The 18,374-nt window shown below is 43.5% G+C and overlaps 1 protein-coding gene across 4 annotated transcripts in view; it reads left to right on the top strand.

Annotated features, from left to right (window-relative positions):
• The window catches only part of LOC106609547 (sorting nexin-29), a 156,613-nt gene that overhangs the window by 113,642 nt on the left and 24,597 nt on the right, over positions 1-18,374 (top strand). For all 4 annotated transcript variants that reach the window (XM_045724039.1, XM_045724041.1, XM_045724043.1 and 1 more), the window contains 4 exons: positions 128-234; positions 8,672-8,788; positions 11,647-11,702; positions 14,512-14,593. In XM_045724039.1, coding sequence (XP_045579995.1) covers positions 128-234; positions 8,672-8,788; positions 11,647-11,702; positions 14,512-14,593 — 362 coding nt within the window. The remainder of the gene's footprint in view (positions 1-127; positions 235-8,671; positions 8,789-11,646; positions 11,703-14,511; positions 14,594-18,374) is intronic.

An 18,374-nucleotide genomic window follows, 5' to 3' on the forward strand; every position in this document is an offset into this window, starting at 1 on the left:
ACTTAACCCTAATTGCGTATAAAACACAATTGTACATGTGTGGAACAGGACAAATATAAGCACCCACAAAATGATTATTATTGTTCCCTAAGTAACTGTTTGCTTCTCTCCCCACCTCCTCCTCCAGCTCTCCCCATGGTGAGGAACTGTGATGGTTCTACTCTGCCCCCTCAGAGCAGGTCTATGGGGGATGTGGAGGAGCTGGCTGCCAGCTACGAACGCAAACTCATAGAGGTAGGTACTACTGTTACTGTCTGACTCAGTCTTACCCCTACCGCTACTTAGGCAGCTGAGATGGCTGCATTTACTTTATGTTCGTCATTATTATTGTTGTAGCATTTTCGAGAAGGAAACTGGAAGTACTGTAAGCATGTCGTTGGATGGTGTATACCATTTGTATCCTGTACATACGACTAATAAAACTTTGAACTATCTACACAGTCATCACTGATCAGTGAAGCAAGAAGATTGATTTCATCAATCCAGCCTGGTCAGATCACTCAGTAATTACTTTGAGAGGATTTCTAAAGTATTTCAACAGAGCCATGGAGTTTTGTAGGTAGCTGATGCACAGTTCCAACTCTGTTGTTACACATGGTGATGCAGCCTCAGTCACTCAGACACAGAGACAGTGAGTGGGTGGTTCTGGGAGTTCTTGGCATGCTTGGTACAGTAACTAATGACCAGCCGACGGTGTGACACTCTGAGCTGAGTGACAATGACATAAAAAACACCGTCCGCCTCTATTCTAATGAGGTTTGCCATCAATTATTCCTAAGTGTTTTATATTTATTAGGGCTTCCCTAAGCATACTGGGATGTGGACAGTACATTTATTGATGTTACCAACTGGTTTGCCTGGTTACACTCTCTCTGAAGTTGTAGAAACATGCCGATGGTTAGCTAATACTGTTGTCTGTTGCTATTGACAACGGGTTTTAAGTTCCACTGGGGCCACAGTAAAATGGTATAGTATTGGATATGGAATAACCACCTGTATCTAAAGTCTTTATAATACATCTTTATAATACATCCCATTATTGTAAGGTACTATTATGGGATGTATTAGTGATTTTGTGGAGGAGAGATGTGTGTGTGATAACAGTATGATATGGGTCGGAGACTCCTTTGGGATCTCTGGATCTTTTGATGTGTTCTCTCTCTCATATTAATTATCCAACGGCAGAAACACCACAACAATTATTAAGTCTTTCTGTTCAGTTTAGAAAAGACTCACAATAATACCAGTCTATGCCTGGAAACATGCTTCACTGATGCCACTCATATATTGATCTTAAAAATGAATAAGAAGGATGGATTAAATAAGGCCCAACAAATTGCCAATTTATGTGTGTGTTTGTGTGCCCATCTGAGTGGAGTGGACAGCTCAGCATGTGGTGTGCCCCACCCCCCCGCCCGGGTGACTTCCTGTTTGTAGTGATTTCTGGGTAAAGTGAGTCAGTGAGAGAGGGACTGTGTGCACCCAGGCACTGACACCAATCTCTCCCCTATTTTCCTCCCTCCTCTGAGGGAAAGCTAAGCCTGTCGTCTCTTTCCCTTCTCTCCGCTCTCTCTTTAGACTCGTTTCACATTCAATTACTTGTGTTAGAGAGCAGGTCAGCTACGGTGGCCGTTTCTGCTTGGGATAGTACTCTCAGCTCAGCATCAGCACATCCTGGGGGGGGGAAGATAGAGAGGGAGGGAGGGGAGGAAAGGGAGAGGGGGAAGAGAGGGAGGGAGGGGAGGAAGAGAGAGTAGGGGGAAGAGAGGGAGGGAGGGGAGGAAGAGAGAGGGTAAGAGGGGGGAGGGGAGAGGGAGGGAGGGGAGGAAGAGAGAGGGGAGGAGGGGGAGAGAGGGAGGGGGGGAGGAAGAGAGAGGAAGGGAGGGAGGAGGGAGGGAGGAGGAAGAGAGGGGAGGAGAGAGGGAGGGGAGGAAGAGAGAGGAGGGAGGAGGGGAAAGATAGGGGGGATGCAAGGTAGAGATGGAGGGAGGGATGGAAGAGAGAGAGGGAGGGAGGGGAAAGATAGGGGAGGGGAGGGAGAGAGAGAGGGAGGGAGGGGAAAGATAGAGAGGGAGGGAGGAAGAGAGGAGAGGGAGGGAGGGGAAAGATAGCAAGGGATGGAGGGGAGGAAGAGAGAGAGGGTAAAGAGGGGGAGGGGAGAGAGGGAGGGCATGGAGGAGAGAGAGGGGAGGAAGAGAGAGAGAGGGAGGGGAGGAAGAGAGGGAGGGGGAGGAAGAGAGGAGGGAGGGGAGGAAGAGGAGGAGGAAGAGAGAGCGGGAGGGAGGGAGGGGGGAGGGGAGGAGGTGAGAGAGAGAGGGAGGGGAGAAAGAGAGAGAGGGAGTATGGCAGAAAGGGAATGAGGGTGTAGGAGAAAGGAGGAGAGAACTGTCAGGATCACCTGCATCACAATGATGCCATATAGAACTGTCACAAGCAGAGAGTGCCTGGGTCAGGAAACAGATTTTTACTGTTAAGTTAGTTTGTAGGTCCAATAGAACTTACCATAAACCTAAACTAACTCTGCTTTCAATAAGATTCATTGCTATTTCTGAGAGTTTTGAAGGAAAGAGCTGAAATACACAAGCACAATTGACAATGTTTCTAAATTAAAACCCAGTTAAAATTGAATGAATGAATGAATGCAGTGACTTGGTCCTTTCTTCCTGACCAGTGCTGCATTGTGGGTTTTGAGGTTGGAAGTGTGGAAGTCAGCCATGTGTGAACTCCTTGCCTTTTAACCAAATTGGGAGTGCTAGCCTAGCACGTGGCTGCGGTGGGCTGGAAATACACCTCTGTGAAAAATCAGCCTGCACGGCCTCGGAGAAAAACTTATCTAGGTCAGAAATCCCGACCTACGGTTTGCAATGCTCCCACGTAGGGAAACGGAGGCTGTGAGTGAGTGGGCCTATGCCCTCCCAGGCCCACCCATGGCTGCGCCCCTGCTCATTCATGTGAAATCCATAAATTAGGGCCTAATGAATTTTTCAATTGATGGATTTCCTTCTATGAACTGTAACTCATACAAATCTTTGAAGTTGTTGCATGTTGTGTTAATATTTTTGTTCAGTATAGTTTTGTAATTGACTAAAACAGACAATCATTTTTTTTGCTGTAAGCCAATGGGGTAACCTAGGTAAACACCGTTTGTTTCCCCCACAGGCGGGCAGGGCCACGACGTTCTGTTTAATACCGACTGGGTCTATCAGTGAGTTTTGTTGTTCAGAGGTGGTAGCTAGGAACCTTTCTGTGTTATTCAGTGTTCCCCACAGGGAGGCTGTCAAAGGTGACGTGGCTGTGTTGGACCCCGCTGTTGGTACTGATGGTACCCAGCCTGGCCTTTTCCAAATGCCAGCTGAGTCGTGTATGTGTGTGCATGTCACTGTTGTGCTTATTTCAGAATTTGGGAATTGACCACACCCCACAGGATATAACATTTCAGTTTGAGTGACAGAATTTAATTCTGTACAATTCAAAGAAATTCCACTCAGTCGTAGAACTTGAAAGTTTCATTGAATCTGACAGGTCACACTTCCAGATACCAAAGAATGTAACTTTTCTGTGGAAACAATGTTCATATATACAATTGTAACCTTAGTGCTTAGAATAGCCAATTACACTGAGTGTACAAAACATTAGGAACACCTTCCTAATATTGAGTTGCACCCCCCCCCCCAAAAAAAGAAAAAGCCTACATTTGTCGGGGCATGGACTCTAAAAGGTGTTGAAGCATTCCACAGGGGTGCTGACCCATGTTGACTCCAGTGCTTCCCACAGTTGTGTCAGGTTGGCTGGATGTCGTTTGGGTGGTGGACCATTCTTGATACACACGGGAAACTGTTGATCCTGAAAAACCCAGAAGCGTTGCATTTCTTGACACACTCAAACTAGTGCGCCTGGTACCTACTACTATACCCTGTTCAAAGGCACTTAAATCTTTTGTTTTTGCACATTCACCTACGGCTTTGCGATATTGAGAAAATATAATATCACAGTGTTTTTTTATTTATTATTACGGTATTTGACAGTATTTTGTTTCTGAATAATAAAAGTTCTACATTTGAGCAGTGTGTGATCCTAGGGTGGCAACACATGTATTCTTCATTATTTCAATGGGTCTTTCTCCATTCTGATTGTTTTATACTGTTCAATTCAACTTCAACCTAAAATACTTTTCAGCATTTTCCTCAATTTCTGCATTTCCTGCACTCATTTTAGATAAGTTCCACACTGCCACGTCGGGCTGCACGATATGGGCAAACAATTTAGGCCTAATTTCTTACCAGATGTTGCAATTGTGGTTTAGAGCAAAACACTTGGGTGAACTGTTGGAATCATGGAAATAGAATGATTATTCTAATTATATAGTTAGAATATAATAGTGGGCACTTTGAATACAGTGTTGTTTGTTTAACATGACAACAAATTAAAATGCCAGGGAGGAGTAATTGTGACAGGGTAGGAACCAAAGTGATGGTCAGTGTTTCCTGGAGGACCCTATAACCTTTGGCTGCATTTAATGTTTTCTCTTAGCTACTTCATGTAGCTAACCTATTCATGCTTCAAGGATTCTTTTATGATTTAGAAGAAACTGTTGCACAAACCAAATGCTGATTTAGGTCGCACCATCCCTGTTATTATCAGGCTGTATTAGCTAGCTTCATTTGCTCTGACTCAGTACATGTATTAGCTAGTTAACCAGCTAACTAACGATTAGCATTAGTGGCTAACACGATTTTGGCCCAACTTGCTAAGAAAAGACAAACTAGCCACATGCAGATGTAAGAAACACTAACTAATAGTGTAATTATATAGTGCATTTATATTAAGAAACAAAGTGAAAACTGCATCGTCATCAACATTTTTGCATGTGTTGCATTGACCATGCAGACTGAACGCAAGTCGTGGTCAAGCAAGTTGAGTGACGGGGCGGGACTAGGTCTGTGTGGAAAGCGCCATGGAGAGAGAGAACTGGAGTAGCGGAGTAAACTATAGAAATGGACGTTACACACAGCGTATCACATTTAACAAACCAAACATTAAAATACTGTTATAGAAGGTAAAGTAAAAACCCAAATCGGTCTGTGCATCAATACCGGTATATAGTAAAATACTGTATACTGCCCAGCCCTACATTCACCCTCCAAATGGCACACATACACAATCCATGTCTCAATTGTCTCAAGGCTTACAAATCCTTCTTTAACCTGTCTCCTCCCCTTCACTGGTTGAAGTGGATTTAACTAGTGACATCAATAAAGGATCATAGCTTTGACCTGGATTCACCTGGTCAGTCTGCCATGGTGTTCCTAATGGTTTGTACACTCAGTGCATATTTCCACCAACCTTTTTATTTGTTTGGCTTCTTTTAAGGCTTTAGGGTGTGCTTGCACGTGCAGTGGTGTAAAAATACTTTGAAGTACTATGTAAGTGTTTTTTGAGGGTATCTGTACTTTACTTTATATTTTTGACAACTTTTACACCATAACATTACTTAAGAAAACATGTAATTTTTACTCCCATACATTTTCCTTGACACCCAAAAGTGCTTGTTACATTTTGAATGGCCAGGTCGCAGTTGTAAATGAGAACTTGTTCTCAACTAGCTTACCTGGTTAAATAACGGTGAAAAAAAAAATGCTCAGGCAGGACAGCAATATGGTCTAATTCTCACACCTATCAATATACCGTGTTGTCATCACTACTGCCTCTGATCTGGCGGACTCACGAAGAACAAATACTGCATTTGTACATTTTTTACTTTTTAATTTCACTCAAGTATGACAATTGATTACTTTTTCCACCACTGCATTTAACCCTTGTGTAGTCTTAACACTCTGTATACTCCCCTTGTCCTAAGGGTAAAAAAAATTACCCTCATTCACTAAACCCCTAAAATAAAGCAACTTAATTGAATTTTAAACAACAAATCTATTTTGCATGAAAAAACAACCTGTCATTCATCACAAACTTTGTGAATATCTGGGTTTTCCCTCTTCACAATGCAGAAAGACTGCATTTAATCAGTGGACACCACTCGTTTTTATTACAACACACCTGTCATAATTGTTTTTCTTAATAAAGTAGAGATTTATTATTATAATTATTATTATTATTGTTAAAGGTACTGCATAGGTATAAACACTTTTTTAGCAAGAGATAGCTTCTCACTTCCCACTTCTCCCAGACCTCTCTTATGGCCGCCAGTTTGTCTCTCACACGTCTTGCAGGTCTTGAGAAAGTGTGAAGGACTTTCAGTGGCATCGTGGGACGGAAAATCGCCCTTCCACTCTCTGCATCCCAGAGACTACATGTAGCCTCGCCTCGGGACCTATACACACCCGCTAAGAATAGCAGCCCTATGTAGGCACGCAGGTCAATCTCATCCATCCCTTTCCAGTTGTCTCTATATTTACGGAAACCCTCAATGTGTCATCTTTGGGATGATTTTTTTGATGGCTGGTGTGATGAACATGTAGAATGTTGAGGCGATGTCCTTGGCATGGGCAACTGCATGTCTTGTGGGCTCTGGGGTCATCCTTATGACATTTTGCGCTGTCATCCTGCCCTGGTTGTCATATGGTGACAAGGACCATGTTATTTTGCTGTTCTTTGACAAAAATGTCTCTCTTTCAGCTTGGGGGATTTCTTCTTCATCTGAAGATGATGCATCATGCTCTGGGTTGTATTATTACCCATCTTCTTCTTCAGATACCTCCTCCTCTTCTAAATCATTGTTCTCTTGTTCCTCCTGGACATCTGAAAAAATCAGATCTACGACCTGTTGGGCACTGAAACGTGCACTCATGGCTTCAGCAAAGAGAGAACTGGTTGGACTGTCATCTGCAGCACCTTTATAGCCTCTGACTGCATTCCCCATTAGTAAACAATGCTTTCAAGAAATGTTTATATTGTCTGAAACTGTTTTTATTTTGTCTGTGAACTTGAGTCATGTGTGGGGTCGTGGTGGGGTCGTGGAGAGGAGATGCTGCACATGCACAAGAAAGTTTTCGTTTTGTCTGAGTTCAATCAGTAGCACACAATCTCAATTTCTCATTGTGTGTGTGTGTGTGTGTGTGTGTGTGTGTGTGTGTGTGTGTGTGTGTGTGTGTGTGTGTGTGTGTGTGTGTGTGTGTGTGTGTGTGTGTGTGTGTGTGTGTGTAAATGATTTTATAACTGCCGGGTAAAAAATGACCCTAAGACAATCTTTGTACCCTGGTGGTGTACAGCTTTCACGGAAATATGAACAAAGGCGATGTTTCACTTTTTCAAATGTTGGGGTCACTCTAGGAAAGTCATCAAATTTCAAGTTGAAAATATATAATTTAGGGGGTTTTCTCTGCTGTTAAACATAGTGGCCCGTCATTTTGTACCCTTAAGACAACACAAGGGTTAAGTAGATTTAAAACCAAATACTTTTACTCAAGTAGTATTTTACTGGGTGACTTTCACTTAAGTAATTTTCTATTAATGTATCTTTACTTTTACTCAAGTATGAAAATGTGTTACTTTTTCCACCACAGCACATGCGTGCTTGTTTGTGTGTGTGTGTTTGTGTGTGTGTATTCACATCATTCACTATGCCCTTTGTATCTCCCAGTCTCTGTAGAGTTAGACGACTTCAAGGAAGCTGCGGGTTCACTCCTGAGATGGGAAAGTTGAATGTTGAGTGCATTTCAAAGTAGAAACAGTGGAAGCAGGACTTGATGGTGCTGCCTTCAAAGATGTCAAGTTCTGCATTTTAATGTCCAACTCTCTCTATCTGGTCCTGAGGTCACTGTGTTTGAATTCATTCTAAAGTCTGGAAAGTTAAAAACGAGTCTATGTATTAATAGTGAACTAGAAAGCCAGGTGAATGTTGCAATGTTAGCTAACTATGAGATAATTATAGCCAAGCTGGAAAACTAACAAACGTAAAGTTTGTTTCCTCACTTCTCCCAAATGCCATGTTGAGGTTAGTTTTCAACTTTTTACTATAAGATAAGGATTGTCTGGGCTCTTACTCCCTCATAACAAAGAGCCCTCTTAAAGAAACCATTCTTTAACTAGCCTGATACTGAAGCAAATTCCTTGGTCGTTTTCATGCCAAACATTCCAAAACCGACAACCAGGCTAGAACATTGAGTCTCTAAATGTGTAGGATCATAACCCAGTGTGTTTGAGGTGGTATTCTTCATGTATTGGGGTCAGTGATGGGTACAGACATCAGAAATGACATCATTCACCTGTCATACACAGTCGTCCCTTTCCTCAATCCACCCTGACACCTGATGTCCTCAGACAAATGAATGCATGTCACAGCTGTCTAGCTGTCTCTGTTCGTGACACGCTGGTGGCAGCAACCTATCATCCTGTCCAGGTCTGTTAGGGACACTGAAGGCTGATGTCACAAGCAGCCTGGACTCAACCACCCTGTGTGTGTGTGTGTGTGTGTGTGTGTGTGTGTGTGTGTGTGTGTGTGTGTGTGTGTGTGTGTGTGTGTGTGTGTGTGTGTGCATGAGCATCCTTTTAGCTAATTGTACTTCCTTGCCAAACTGTCCGTCTTACAGTTCCACCGTGTATCATTTTTGACTGTTATTTGGAGTCTGTTGTTTTACTTCATATACAGCTGCAAGGATCAGGTGGGTGTGTGTTCCAGACCGTAACTAACCCTTTGTGTGTGTGTTTTTCATAGGTGGCTGAGATGCATGGCGAGTTGATAGAGTTCAATGAGCGTCTGTACCGTTCTCTGTTGGCGAAGGACCACCTCATCATCCAGATGAAACAGGAACTCATCGACCTCAGAGGACCAGTGAGTTACCCTCTACATGCACGCACACACACACACACACACACACACACACACACACACACACACACACACACACACACACACACACACACACACACACACACACACACACACACACACACACCCAGGGGGACATTGTTTGCCACTCGGTTATAAATCAACTACCCTAGGCTACAGATACCACCTCTTATTCTAGAGCTCAAGCCCTCATCTGCTGGCCCAGCTCTGCTGCACACTGGCTGGCTGACCAGGCAAGCTGTGTGAGTGTTCCTCTGGTCCCCTGGCCCTCTGGTCTCCTGGTCATTAAAACCAATAGAAGTTCGATCCTCAAATCACTTCCATCGTATATAATCTTCTTCTTGATTGTCAAGTAGTAGAGGACTTTCTTTGACAAAGTAGATAGTAGCGCTGACGTCATCCAAGAATCCCTCTGAAAAACTCCTGATGGCACATGAAGCCGGAAGGATTTGAATGGCATCCAAAAAATCACTAAGGATCATGGTGAAAGTGTACGTAACTAGCATAGGATCATAGTTTACGTAATCGTTTTCATCTTGCCTGAGAGAGTCACCCGGCAAAGAACCTCCTCGTAGCCTACCAGCCCATGAGGGTCTGTGCCAACACATGGTCCTGTGTGACGACAATTTAGTAGTCAGAATGGATCACTATTTCATTAAATATGTCAATTTGTAGCGAGCTTTGAAATAATTCAGTGTGGGGATCGAACTTGATCCCCACACTGAATTATAGAGCAAAAATTATAGAGCAAAAAACATGCGTCTAAAAATAATGTTTGGACATCTTTGCGTTCGTAATTTACAGTTGAAGTCGGAAGTTTACATAGACTTAGGTTGGAGTCATTAAAACTCGTTTTTCAACCACTCCACAAATGTCTTGTTAACAAACTATAGTTTTGGCAAGTCGGTTAGGACATCTACTTTCTGCATGACACAAGTAATTTTTCCAACAATTGTTTACAGACAGATTATTTCACTTATAATCCACTGTATCACAATTCCAGTGGGTCAGAAGTTTACATACACTAAGTTGACTGTGCCTTTAAACAGCTGGGAAAATTCCAGAAAATTGTGTCATGGCTTTAGAAGCTTCTGATAGGCTAATTGACATCATTTGAGTCAATTGGAGGTGTACCTGTAGATGTATTTCAAGGCCTACCTTCAAACTCAGTGCCTCTTTGCTTGACATCATGGGAAAATCAAAAGAAATCAGCCAAGACCTCAGAAAAAATGTGTTGACCTCCACAAGTCTGGTTTATCCTTGGGAGAAATTTCCAAATGCCTGAAGGTACCACGTTCATCTGTATAAACACCATGGGACCACGCAGCCGTCATACCGCTCAGGAAGGAGACGCGTTCTGTCTCCTAGAGATGAACGTACTTTGGTGTGAAAAGTGCAAATCAATCCCAGAACAACAGCAAAGTACCTTGTGAAGATGCTGGAGGAAACAGGTACAAAAGTATCTAAATCCACAGTAAAACAAGTCCTATATCAACATTACCTGAAAGGCCGCTCAGCAAGGAAGAAGCCACTCCTCCAAAACCGCCATAAAAAAGCTAGACTACGGTTTGCAACTGCACATGGGGACAACGATTGTACTTTTTGGAGAAATGTCCTCTGGTCTGATGAAACAAAAATATAACTGTTTGGCCTTAATGACCATTGTTGTGGGGGTGCTTTGATGCAGGAGGGACTGGTGCACTTCATAAAATAGATGGCATCATGAGGATGGAAAATTATGTGGATATATTGAAGCAACATCTCAAGACATCAGTCAGGAAGTTAAAACTTGGTCACAAATGGGTCTTCCAAATGGACAATGACCCCAAGCATACTTCTAAAGTTGTGGAAAAATGGCTTAAGGACAAAAGTCAAGGTATTGGAGTGGCCATCACAAATCCCTGATACCAAATAGTAATTGAGAGTATGTAAACTTCTGACCCACTGGGAATGTGATGAAAGAAATTAAAGCTGAAATATATCATTCTCTCTACTATTATCTTGATATTTCACATTCTTAAAATAAAGTGGTGATCCTCACTGACCTAAGGCAGGGAACTTTTACTAGGATTAAATGTCAGGAATTGTGAAAAACTGAGTTTAAATGTATTTGGCTAAGGTGTATGTAAACTTCCGACTTCAACTGTACATAGGCTTTCTAGGGCAGACCAGAGATTTTGGCACCACTAGGTTGCTATGCAGTAGCCAACCAGCAGAGCTTGTGACTTCACATTCCAGACCTGACACAGGGGGCTGGGGCTGGAGGGGAGTAGAGGTGATGTGGTCCACTCTATCCCAGCCCTGTGGCCCTGTCTCTGGGATGTGACAGCCCAACTTCATCCTCTCTACCCCAGACCATTCTCTTCTCGCATAGACACATTGAAAATGAAAGACAAAAGGGTGTTGACACACACACACAAAGGATTACCCCTGCATGTGTCCCAGGGCCATGAGGGATTTAAGGAGAAGAAGCAGACAGATTATTGGGATCCCTTACAGCCATGCTGGTATCCTCCTCTGCTGCTGGAGCTCCCTCCAATCCAGGGATTAACAACAACAAGAGGCCCTATGGGGTCACACACTGAGTTTTACTAGTGTGTACAGTACGTTGATGTGATGGGGATGGGGATATGGGGGGGGGTGTCATGGTGCTCTGCTTCACTAGTCACACAGACAGACACCTCCATCAGGGTCTTCCCAACCCTGTAGCGCAGACACACAGGGGTGTGTAGAGGGTTGCTTACGTGACATTTTCTATAAACAGTGACATTTTGATTTTTGTCTCGCTCTCCCTTTCTCCTTCTCTCGCTCTCCATCTCTCGCCTTGCTTTTGAATAAAGGTTCCTGGTGACCTGAGCCAGACTTCTGACGACCCCAGCCTATCAGATTTTGAGACGTAAGCAGCTTCTCTTATCACATGAGTGGTGTCCCTACTATATCTATGTCTGGCCCCATGTCTCTGCTTGATCATTATCGTCTGTATCTCCATCACCTCAGGTGAGGGAAGGTAGGGGACAGTTTACAGACATCTCTGAAAATGTCTTTCTTCCTCTCTTACTCCTGGTTTCTCCCTCTACCTCTCTCTTTGAAAACCTCTGACAGTGGCCAACCCCAGCCCTGTAGCTCCCCAGTCAGAAGGATACTAAACCACTTGATTATTCCAAGTACGCTATAAACTCGGTATACTGTAAACATATACATGGCCAAAAGTATGTGGACACCCCTTCATTTTAGTGGATTTGGCTATTTCAGCCATTGCTGACAGGTGTATACAATTGAGCACACAGCCATGCAATCATAGACAAACATTGGCAGTAGAATGCCCCGTACTGAAGAGCTCAGTGACTTTCAACCTGACAGCGTCATAGGATACCACCTTTCCAACAAGTCAGTTTGTTACATTTCTGCCCTGCTAGAGCTGCCCTGGTCAACTCTAAATGCTTTTATTGTGATGTGGAAATGTCTAGTAGCAACAACGGCTCAGCCACAAAGTGGTAGGCCACACAAGCTCACAGAATGTGACCGCCGAGTGCTGAAGCCCGTAGCATGTATAAATCGTCTGTCCTCGATTTCAACACTCACTCCCGAGTTTCAAACTGCCTCTGGAAGCAACGGCAGCACATTAACTGTTAGTCGGGAGCTTCATGAAATTGGTTTCCATGGCCGAACAGCCACATACAGGCATAAGATCACCATGTGCAATGCCAACTGTTGGCTGGAGTGGTGTTAAGCTCGCCACCATTGAACCCTGGAGCAGTGGAAATGCGTTCTCTGGAGTGATGAATAGCGCTTCACCATCTGGCAGTCCGACATATGAATCTGGGTTTGGCGGATGCCAGGAGAACGCTACCTGCCCGAATGCATATTGCTAACTAACATTTGGTGGAGGAGGAATAATAGTCTGGGGCTGTTTTTCATGGTTCGGGCTAGGCCCCTTAGTTCCAGTGAAGGGAAATCTTAACGCTACAGCATACAATGCTATTCTAGATGATTCCGTGCTTTTTGTGGCGACAGTTTGGGGAAGGTCCTTTCCTGTTTCTAATTGCCTAACATCAGTGCCCGACCTCACTAATGGTCCTGTGGCTGAATGGAAGCAAGTCCCCGCAGCAATGTTCCAACATCTAGTGGAAAGCCTTCCCAGAAGAGTGGAGGCTATTATAGCAGCAAAGGGGGGACCAACTCCATATTAATGCCAATGATTTTGGAATGAGATGTTGGACTACTTTTGGCCATGTAGTGTACATTACTGTGTATATGCAGGTGTTGTACTAACTGCTAATACAACCTAGCTAGTACTTTATGATAACTACTTTATTGAGGTAAAATTGTACTTACTATGACTGTGGTATTTGCAAGGAAATACCCTACCTCTGGCTAGAAATACCCTACCTCTGGCTAGAAATACCCTACCTCTGGCTAGAAATACCCTACCTCTGGCTAGAAACTTGTTCTGTGATGTCAGAGAGAAGCATTTTTTAGGACTATATGTTTAACCACGGATCATAGAAACAAGTCATTTTCACACTGCTATGATGCTGGAGATAATGAATATGAGGTTGAAAAGTGGCGTAATTGCGCTTTAAGATGAATGCACTAACTGTAAGTCTCTCTGGATAAGAGCGTCTGCTAAATGACTCCAATTTTCACATGTGTAAATGTCTAGTTGTAAAGAAAGCCTGTTGACACTGCAGTAGCTCTCCTGATCCAGGGATGACCCTTGTCTCATTAGGAGAGGAGTGGTAAAACACAGTTGAGCTGAGGTGGTCACCCTCATGATGACTGTCCTCATTTGTTCCGGTGAATAGAGAGAACAGTTCAACCTTTGTGATGAGAGAGGGAGGGAGGCTGTTGCTATGTCACCATGCTGTTTAAATCAGTTCTGCCCCTCATTAAACATATGGAACAGGACTAGAGGTTTAGAGGGCTGTAACACCTGGCTATTACTGGGTGCCTGAAATGGCAGCCTATTCCCTATATAGTGGACTACTTTTGACCAGGGCCCATAGAGCTCTAGTCAAAAGTAGTGTACTATGTAAGGGATAGTTTCAGATTTTGGACACACCCTGTGTGTCTGAAACAGTGTGTCCTCTGGGTAACAATTTATCTCCCTTAGGGTTCTTTCCATTTCCTTAATGAAAGGTCTCCGCATGGAGTTTTAATGTAGGTAGTAGCCCTTTTTTAAATGACCTTCTGCCCCTGGGACACTGAGGTAAAAGTTATCATGGTTTTATACTCTACTTGCCAGACAACTCATCCTGAATTGAATTCTGCTGCTCTATCACTCTCTCCATACATTCATCATGGAGAAGAAACATTAGTGGGGATGGCGTTTGATCGAAGAGATGTGGATGGGTAGCCAGGCAAATATTGTTGCACTTCATGGTTATTATTCCTGACTGAATAATCTTCATATAAGCATAGTAATAGTAGTGAATTCTTGACATGTCTTAAAGACCCTCACTTTACTTCTTTTTTTACATTTTAGTCATTTAGCAGACGCTCTTATCCAGAGCGACTTACAGTAGTGAATGCATACATTTTTTTTTCTCCGTACTGGTCCCCCGTGGGAATCGAACCCACAACCCTGCCGTTGCAAACACCATGCTCTACCAACTGAGCCATAGTAGTATTTGGAATGAATGATAGCTTTCCTGCCATGAATACTACAGTGTCTTTACCCTCTACTGTGTACTTCTCTACCCCAGGGCTCACCGTGCTCTCATCAATGTCTGGATTCCCTCTGTGTTTCTGCAAGGCCGTGCTGCCAACGCTTACCATGTATACCAGGTAAAGGACACACTAACACCAGATCCTAGTGTACTAAACAAACACAAATTCAATTTGCAGATCAAGACATCCTAGTTTTTCTTGTATCCCATTTCTGTGTTAAGTTGTTGAGTGAAGTAACTAGTAAACTAACACCCAACATATGCCCTGGCCTAGATACCTGTTTTTTGTTGTACCTAGCACATTGACTAGGTGAGAAACCTTCCTTCCTGTTCTCCCCTGAGGGGAAACATGTCACTGCCCTACTCGGTTCCACTCCACTCTGTCAGGAAGCGGAGCCACAGTGTATCAAGGTGAAACCAGAAATGATGGGACACGACAGGTGACACGACCTCAGCAGAGAGATAGTCGAGCTTGTTTGGCTGGCTCCCGAACTTAACTTAGATACAAGTCTGTTCTTGTATGTCTGCCACTGCAGTGTGGTGTGGAGACATAACATGCACCCCTGGTCAGAGTAGTACAGGCCTGGGCAGCTGCCTCCAGATGTGTACCCCTGATAAGTAGCGACAGGATGTTGTTATTGGAGAGCAAAGTAATGGCTGATATGACATCAATGATCCGATTGGTAGAGAAAGGAATCAGAGGTCATTCAATGTTTTGCTGGGAAGTTCAGTTGATGGATTTAGCATTGAACTTCTATATTCTAGCTAAATGGTTACATAAATACATTTTAATTGATTTAATGATGTTATTACTAGTGCATAGTATAGCCTCAGACCATGGCTGTATCCTGTATAGTCTTTGTTGTCTATGTGGTGTGTTCTCAGGGTTCTGTTTGTCTAATAGATCACTATGGAAACATGACTATTATTCTTAATGGACTAGATTGATGAGTACTGTTTGCCATTGTTGGCTGTGTATGAAAGGGGCTTTGTGTCTTCCTCTCCAAGACTTAAAAACACAGATTTGATGTATCACTGTGTGCGAGATACGTAAAAATAGGTATTTCTGATACAAAAGGTCCATGCACCTGTTCTTGAATAGCATTTAAAAGAGAGACTACTGGTATTAAAGAAATGGAGTTCTAGAATGTTTTTAATAAACACAATGTTCCAATTTACAACCAGCCAACCAGGTCACAGTAACCCTGGGCCAGTCATTCCAGACTTCCTGATCCTGTACTGTTCTGATGGCAGCAGGGCCTGAAAATCATCACCACCCGGCAGGAAACAACACCAGAATCACGCAGCTCTGTTTCACTCTGTGCTGAAAATGATGGAGAAGAAAAATATATAGAGAGAGGGATAGAGGGAGAGAGAGAGAGAGATGAGAGACAGAGCAGCGCAGCGCAGAATTCTTCTCCGGCACTAGATTATAGGACATTTATGGAGGAGGCAAATTGCTTGTTCTCCATTCTCTGTCTTTGCCTTTCTCAAAAGCCACTTTTCTTCTCCGTTGGAAATGACTCTCTATGCAGACAGAACAAGGCCTGGGATGCCCATAGAGTGAGAGAGAGAGAGGCCGTGATTGAGTCTCTCTATTATTACTCCTGTTTTGTTCTCCCCACAGATGAGCTCCCCATCCCTCCCCTCTCTCCCTGTCTCACTCCTTTCATAATGAGAGACTATAACGGCAGCTGCAAATTATTGTTGCGTTCTCATACAATACCAACAAGAAGTTATTATAGAAATGTGTGTCATGGAAAAAATAATAAGAAAAATGTCATTTCCAAATTGCCAGAGAACACAGAGTAGTTAGAGATTTTACTTTTTAATCTGTGTGAGTTAGAGTAGTAGCCTCCAAGCTGTGGAGCCCTTCTGAGGTTATTCTCTTCTACCTCAGAGAAAAGTAGGAAAGAAAACAAAATATACTGAACAAAAATATAAACGCAACATGCAACAATTTCAAAGAGTTACAGTTCCGATAAGGAAATCAATAAATGCATTAGGCCATAACCTATGGATTTCACATGACTGGGAATACAGATACAGTGCCTTCGGAAAGTTTTCAGACCCCTTGACTTTTTCCATATTTTGTTACATTACAGCCTTATTCTAAAATTGATTAAAAAAAAATGTTTAAATCCTCAGGAATCTACACACAATACCCCATAATGGCAAAGTGAAAACAGGTTTTTAGAAATGATAAAAAGTCTGTAATACCTACATGTTTCAAGCAGACCACAATAGTCCCCGTGCCCAAGAAGTGAAGGTAACCTGCCTAAACGATTACCGCCCCATAGCATTCACGTCGGTGGCCATGAAGTACTTTGAAAGGCTGGTCATGGCTCACATCAACAGCATCATCCCAGATACCCTAGACCCACTTCAATTTGCATACCGCCCCAACAGATCCACAGACGACGCAATCTCAATCGTACTCCACACTGCCCTTTCCCACCTGGACAAAAGGAACACCTACTGTATGTGAGAATGCTGTTTATTGACTACAGCTCAGCGTTCAACACCATAGTGCCCACAAAGCTCATCACTAAGCTAAGGATCCTGAGACTTAACGGCTCCCTCAGCAACACATATGCCACGCTGATCCTCACCACTGAGGCCCCTAATGGGTGCATGCTTAGTCCCCTCATGTACTCCCTGTTCACCCAGGACTGCGTGGCCAAACACGACTCCAACACCATCATTAAATTTGCTGATGACACAACAGTGGTAGGCCTGATCACCAACAACGATGAGACAGCCTATAGGGAGGATGTCAGAGACCTGGCAGTGTGGTGCCAGGACAACAACCTCTCCCTCAATGTGAGCAAGACAAAGGAGTTGATCGTGGACTACAGGAAAAGGCGGACCAAACAGGCCCCCATTAACATTGACGAGGCTGTAGTGGAGCTGGTCGAGAGTTTCAAGTTCCTTGGTGTCCACATCACCAACAAACTATAATGGTCCAAATACACCAAGACAGTCATGAAGAGGGCACGACAACACCTTTTCCCATTCAGGAGACTGAAAAGATTTGGCATGGGTCCCCAGATCCTCAAAAGGTTCTACAGCTGCACCACCGAGAGCACCCTGACTGGTGGCATCATCACCTGGTATGGCATCTGCTTGGCATCTGACCGTAAGGCGCTACAGAGGGTAGTGCATACGGCCCAGTACATCACTGGGGCCAAGCTTCCTGCCATCCAGGACCTCTACTAGGCGGTGTCACAGTAAGTGGTACCAGAGCGCCAAGTCTAGGACCAAAAGGCTCCTTAACAGCTTCTAGCCCCAAGCCAAACGACTGCTAAACAATTAATCAAATAGCCACCCGGACTATTTACATTGACATTTGTTTTTACATTGCTGCTAATCGCTGTTTATTATCTATGCATAGTCACTTTACCCCTTTCTTAAACGTACAAATTACCTCGACTAACCTGAAACCCCCCAACATTGACTCGGTCCCGGTACCCCCTGTATATAGCCTTACTGTTATTTGTGTTACTTTTTACTTCTTTTTATTTTGTTTATTTGGAAATATTTTCTTAACTCTTTCTTGAACTACATTGTTGGTTAAGGGATTATAAGTAAGCATTTCACGGTAAGGTCTACTACACCTGTTGTATTCGGCGCATGTGACAAATAAAGTTTGATTTGATTATCATAATGAAACATGAGGTGATGGCGGTGGTTAAATGGCACAACAATGGACCTCAGGATCTCGTCACGGTATCTCTATGCATTCAAGTTTACATTGATAAAATGCAATTGTGTTCATTGTCCGTAGGTTATGCCTGCCCATACCATAACCCCACTGGTTGTGTGGTTGTGAGGCCGGTTGGACGTACTGCCAAATTCTCTAAAACAACGTTGGAGGCGGCTTATGGTAGAGAAATTCA

Source organism: Salmo salar, chromosome ssa01 (genome assembly GCF_905237065.1).
Source record: "Salmo salar chromosome ssa01, Ssal_v3.1, whole genome shotgun sequence".
NCBI lineage: Eukaryota > Metazoa > Chordata > Actinopteri > Salmoniformes > Salmonidae > Salmo > Salmo salar.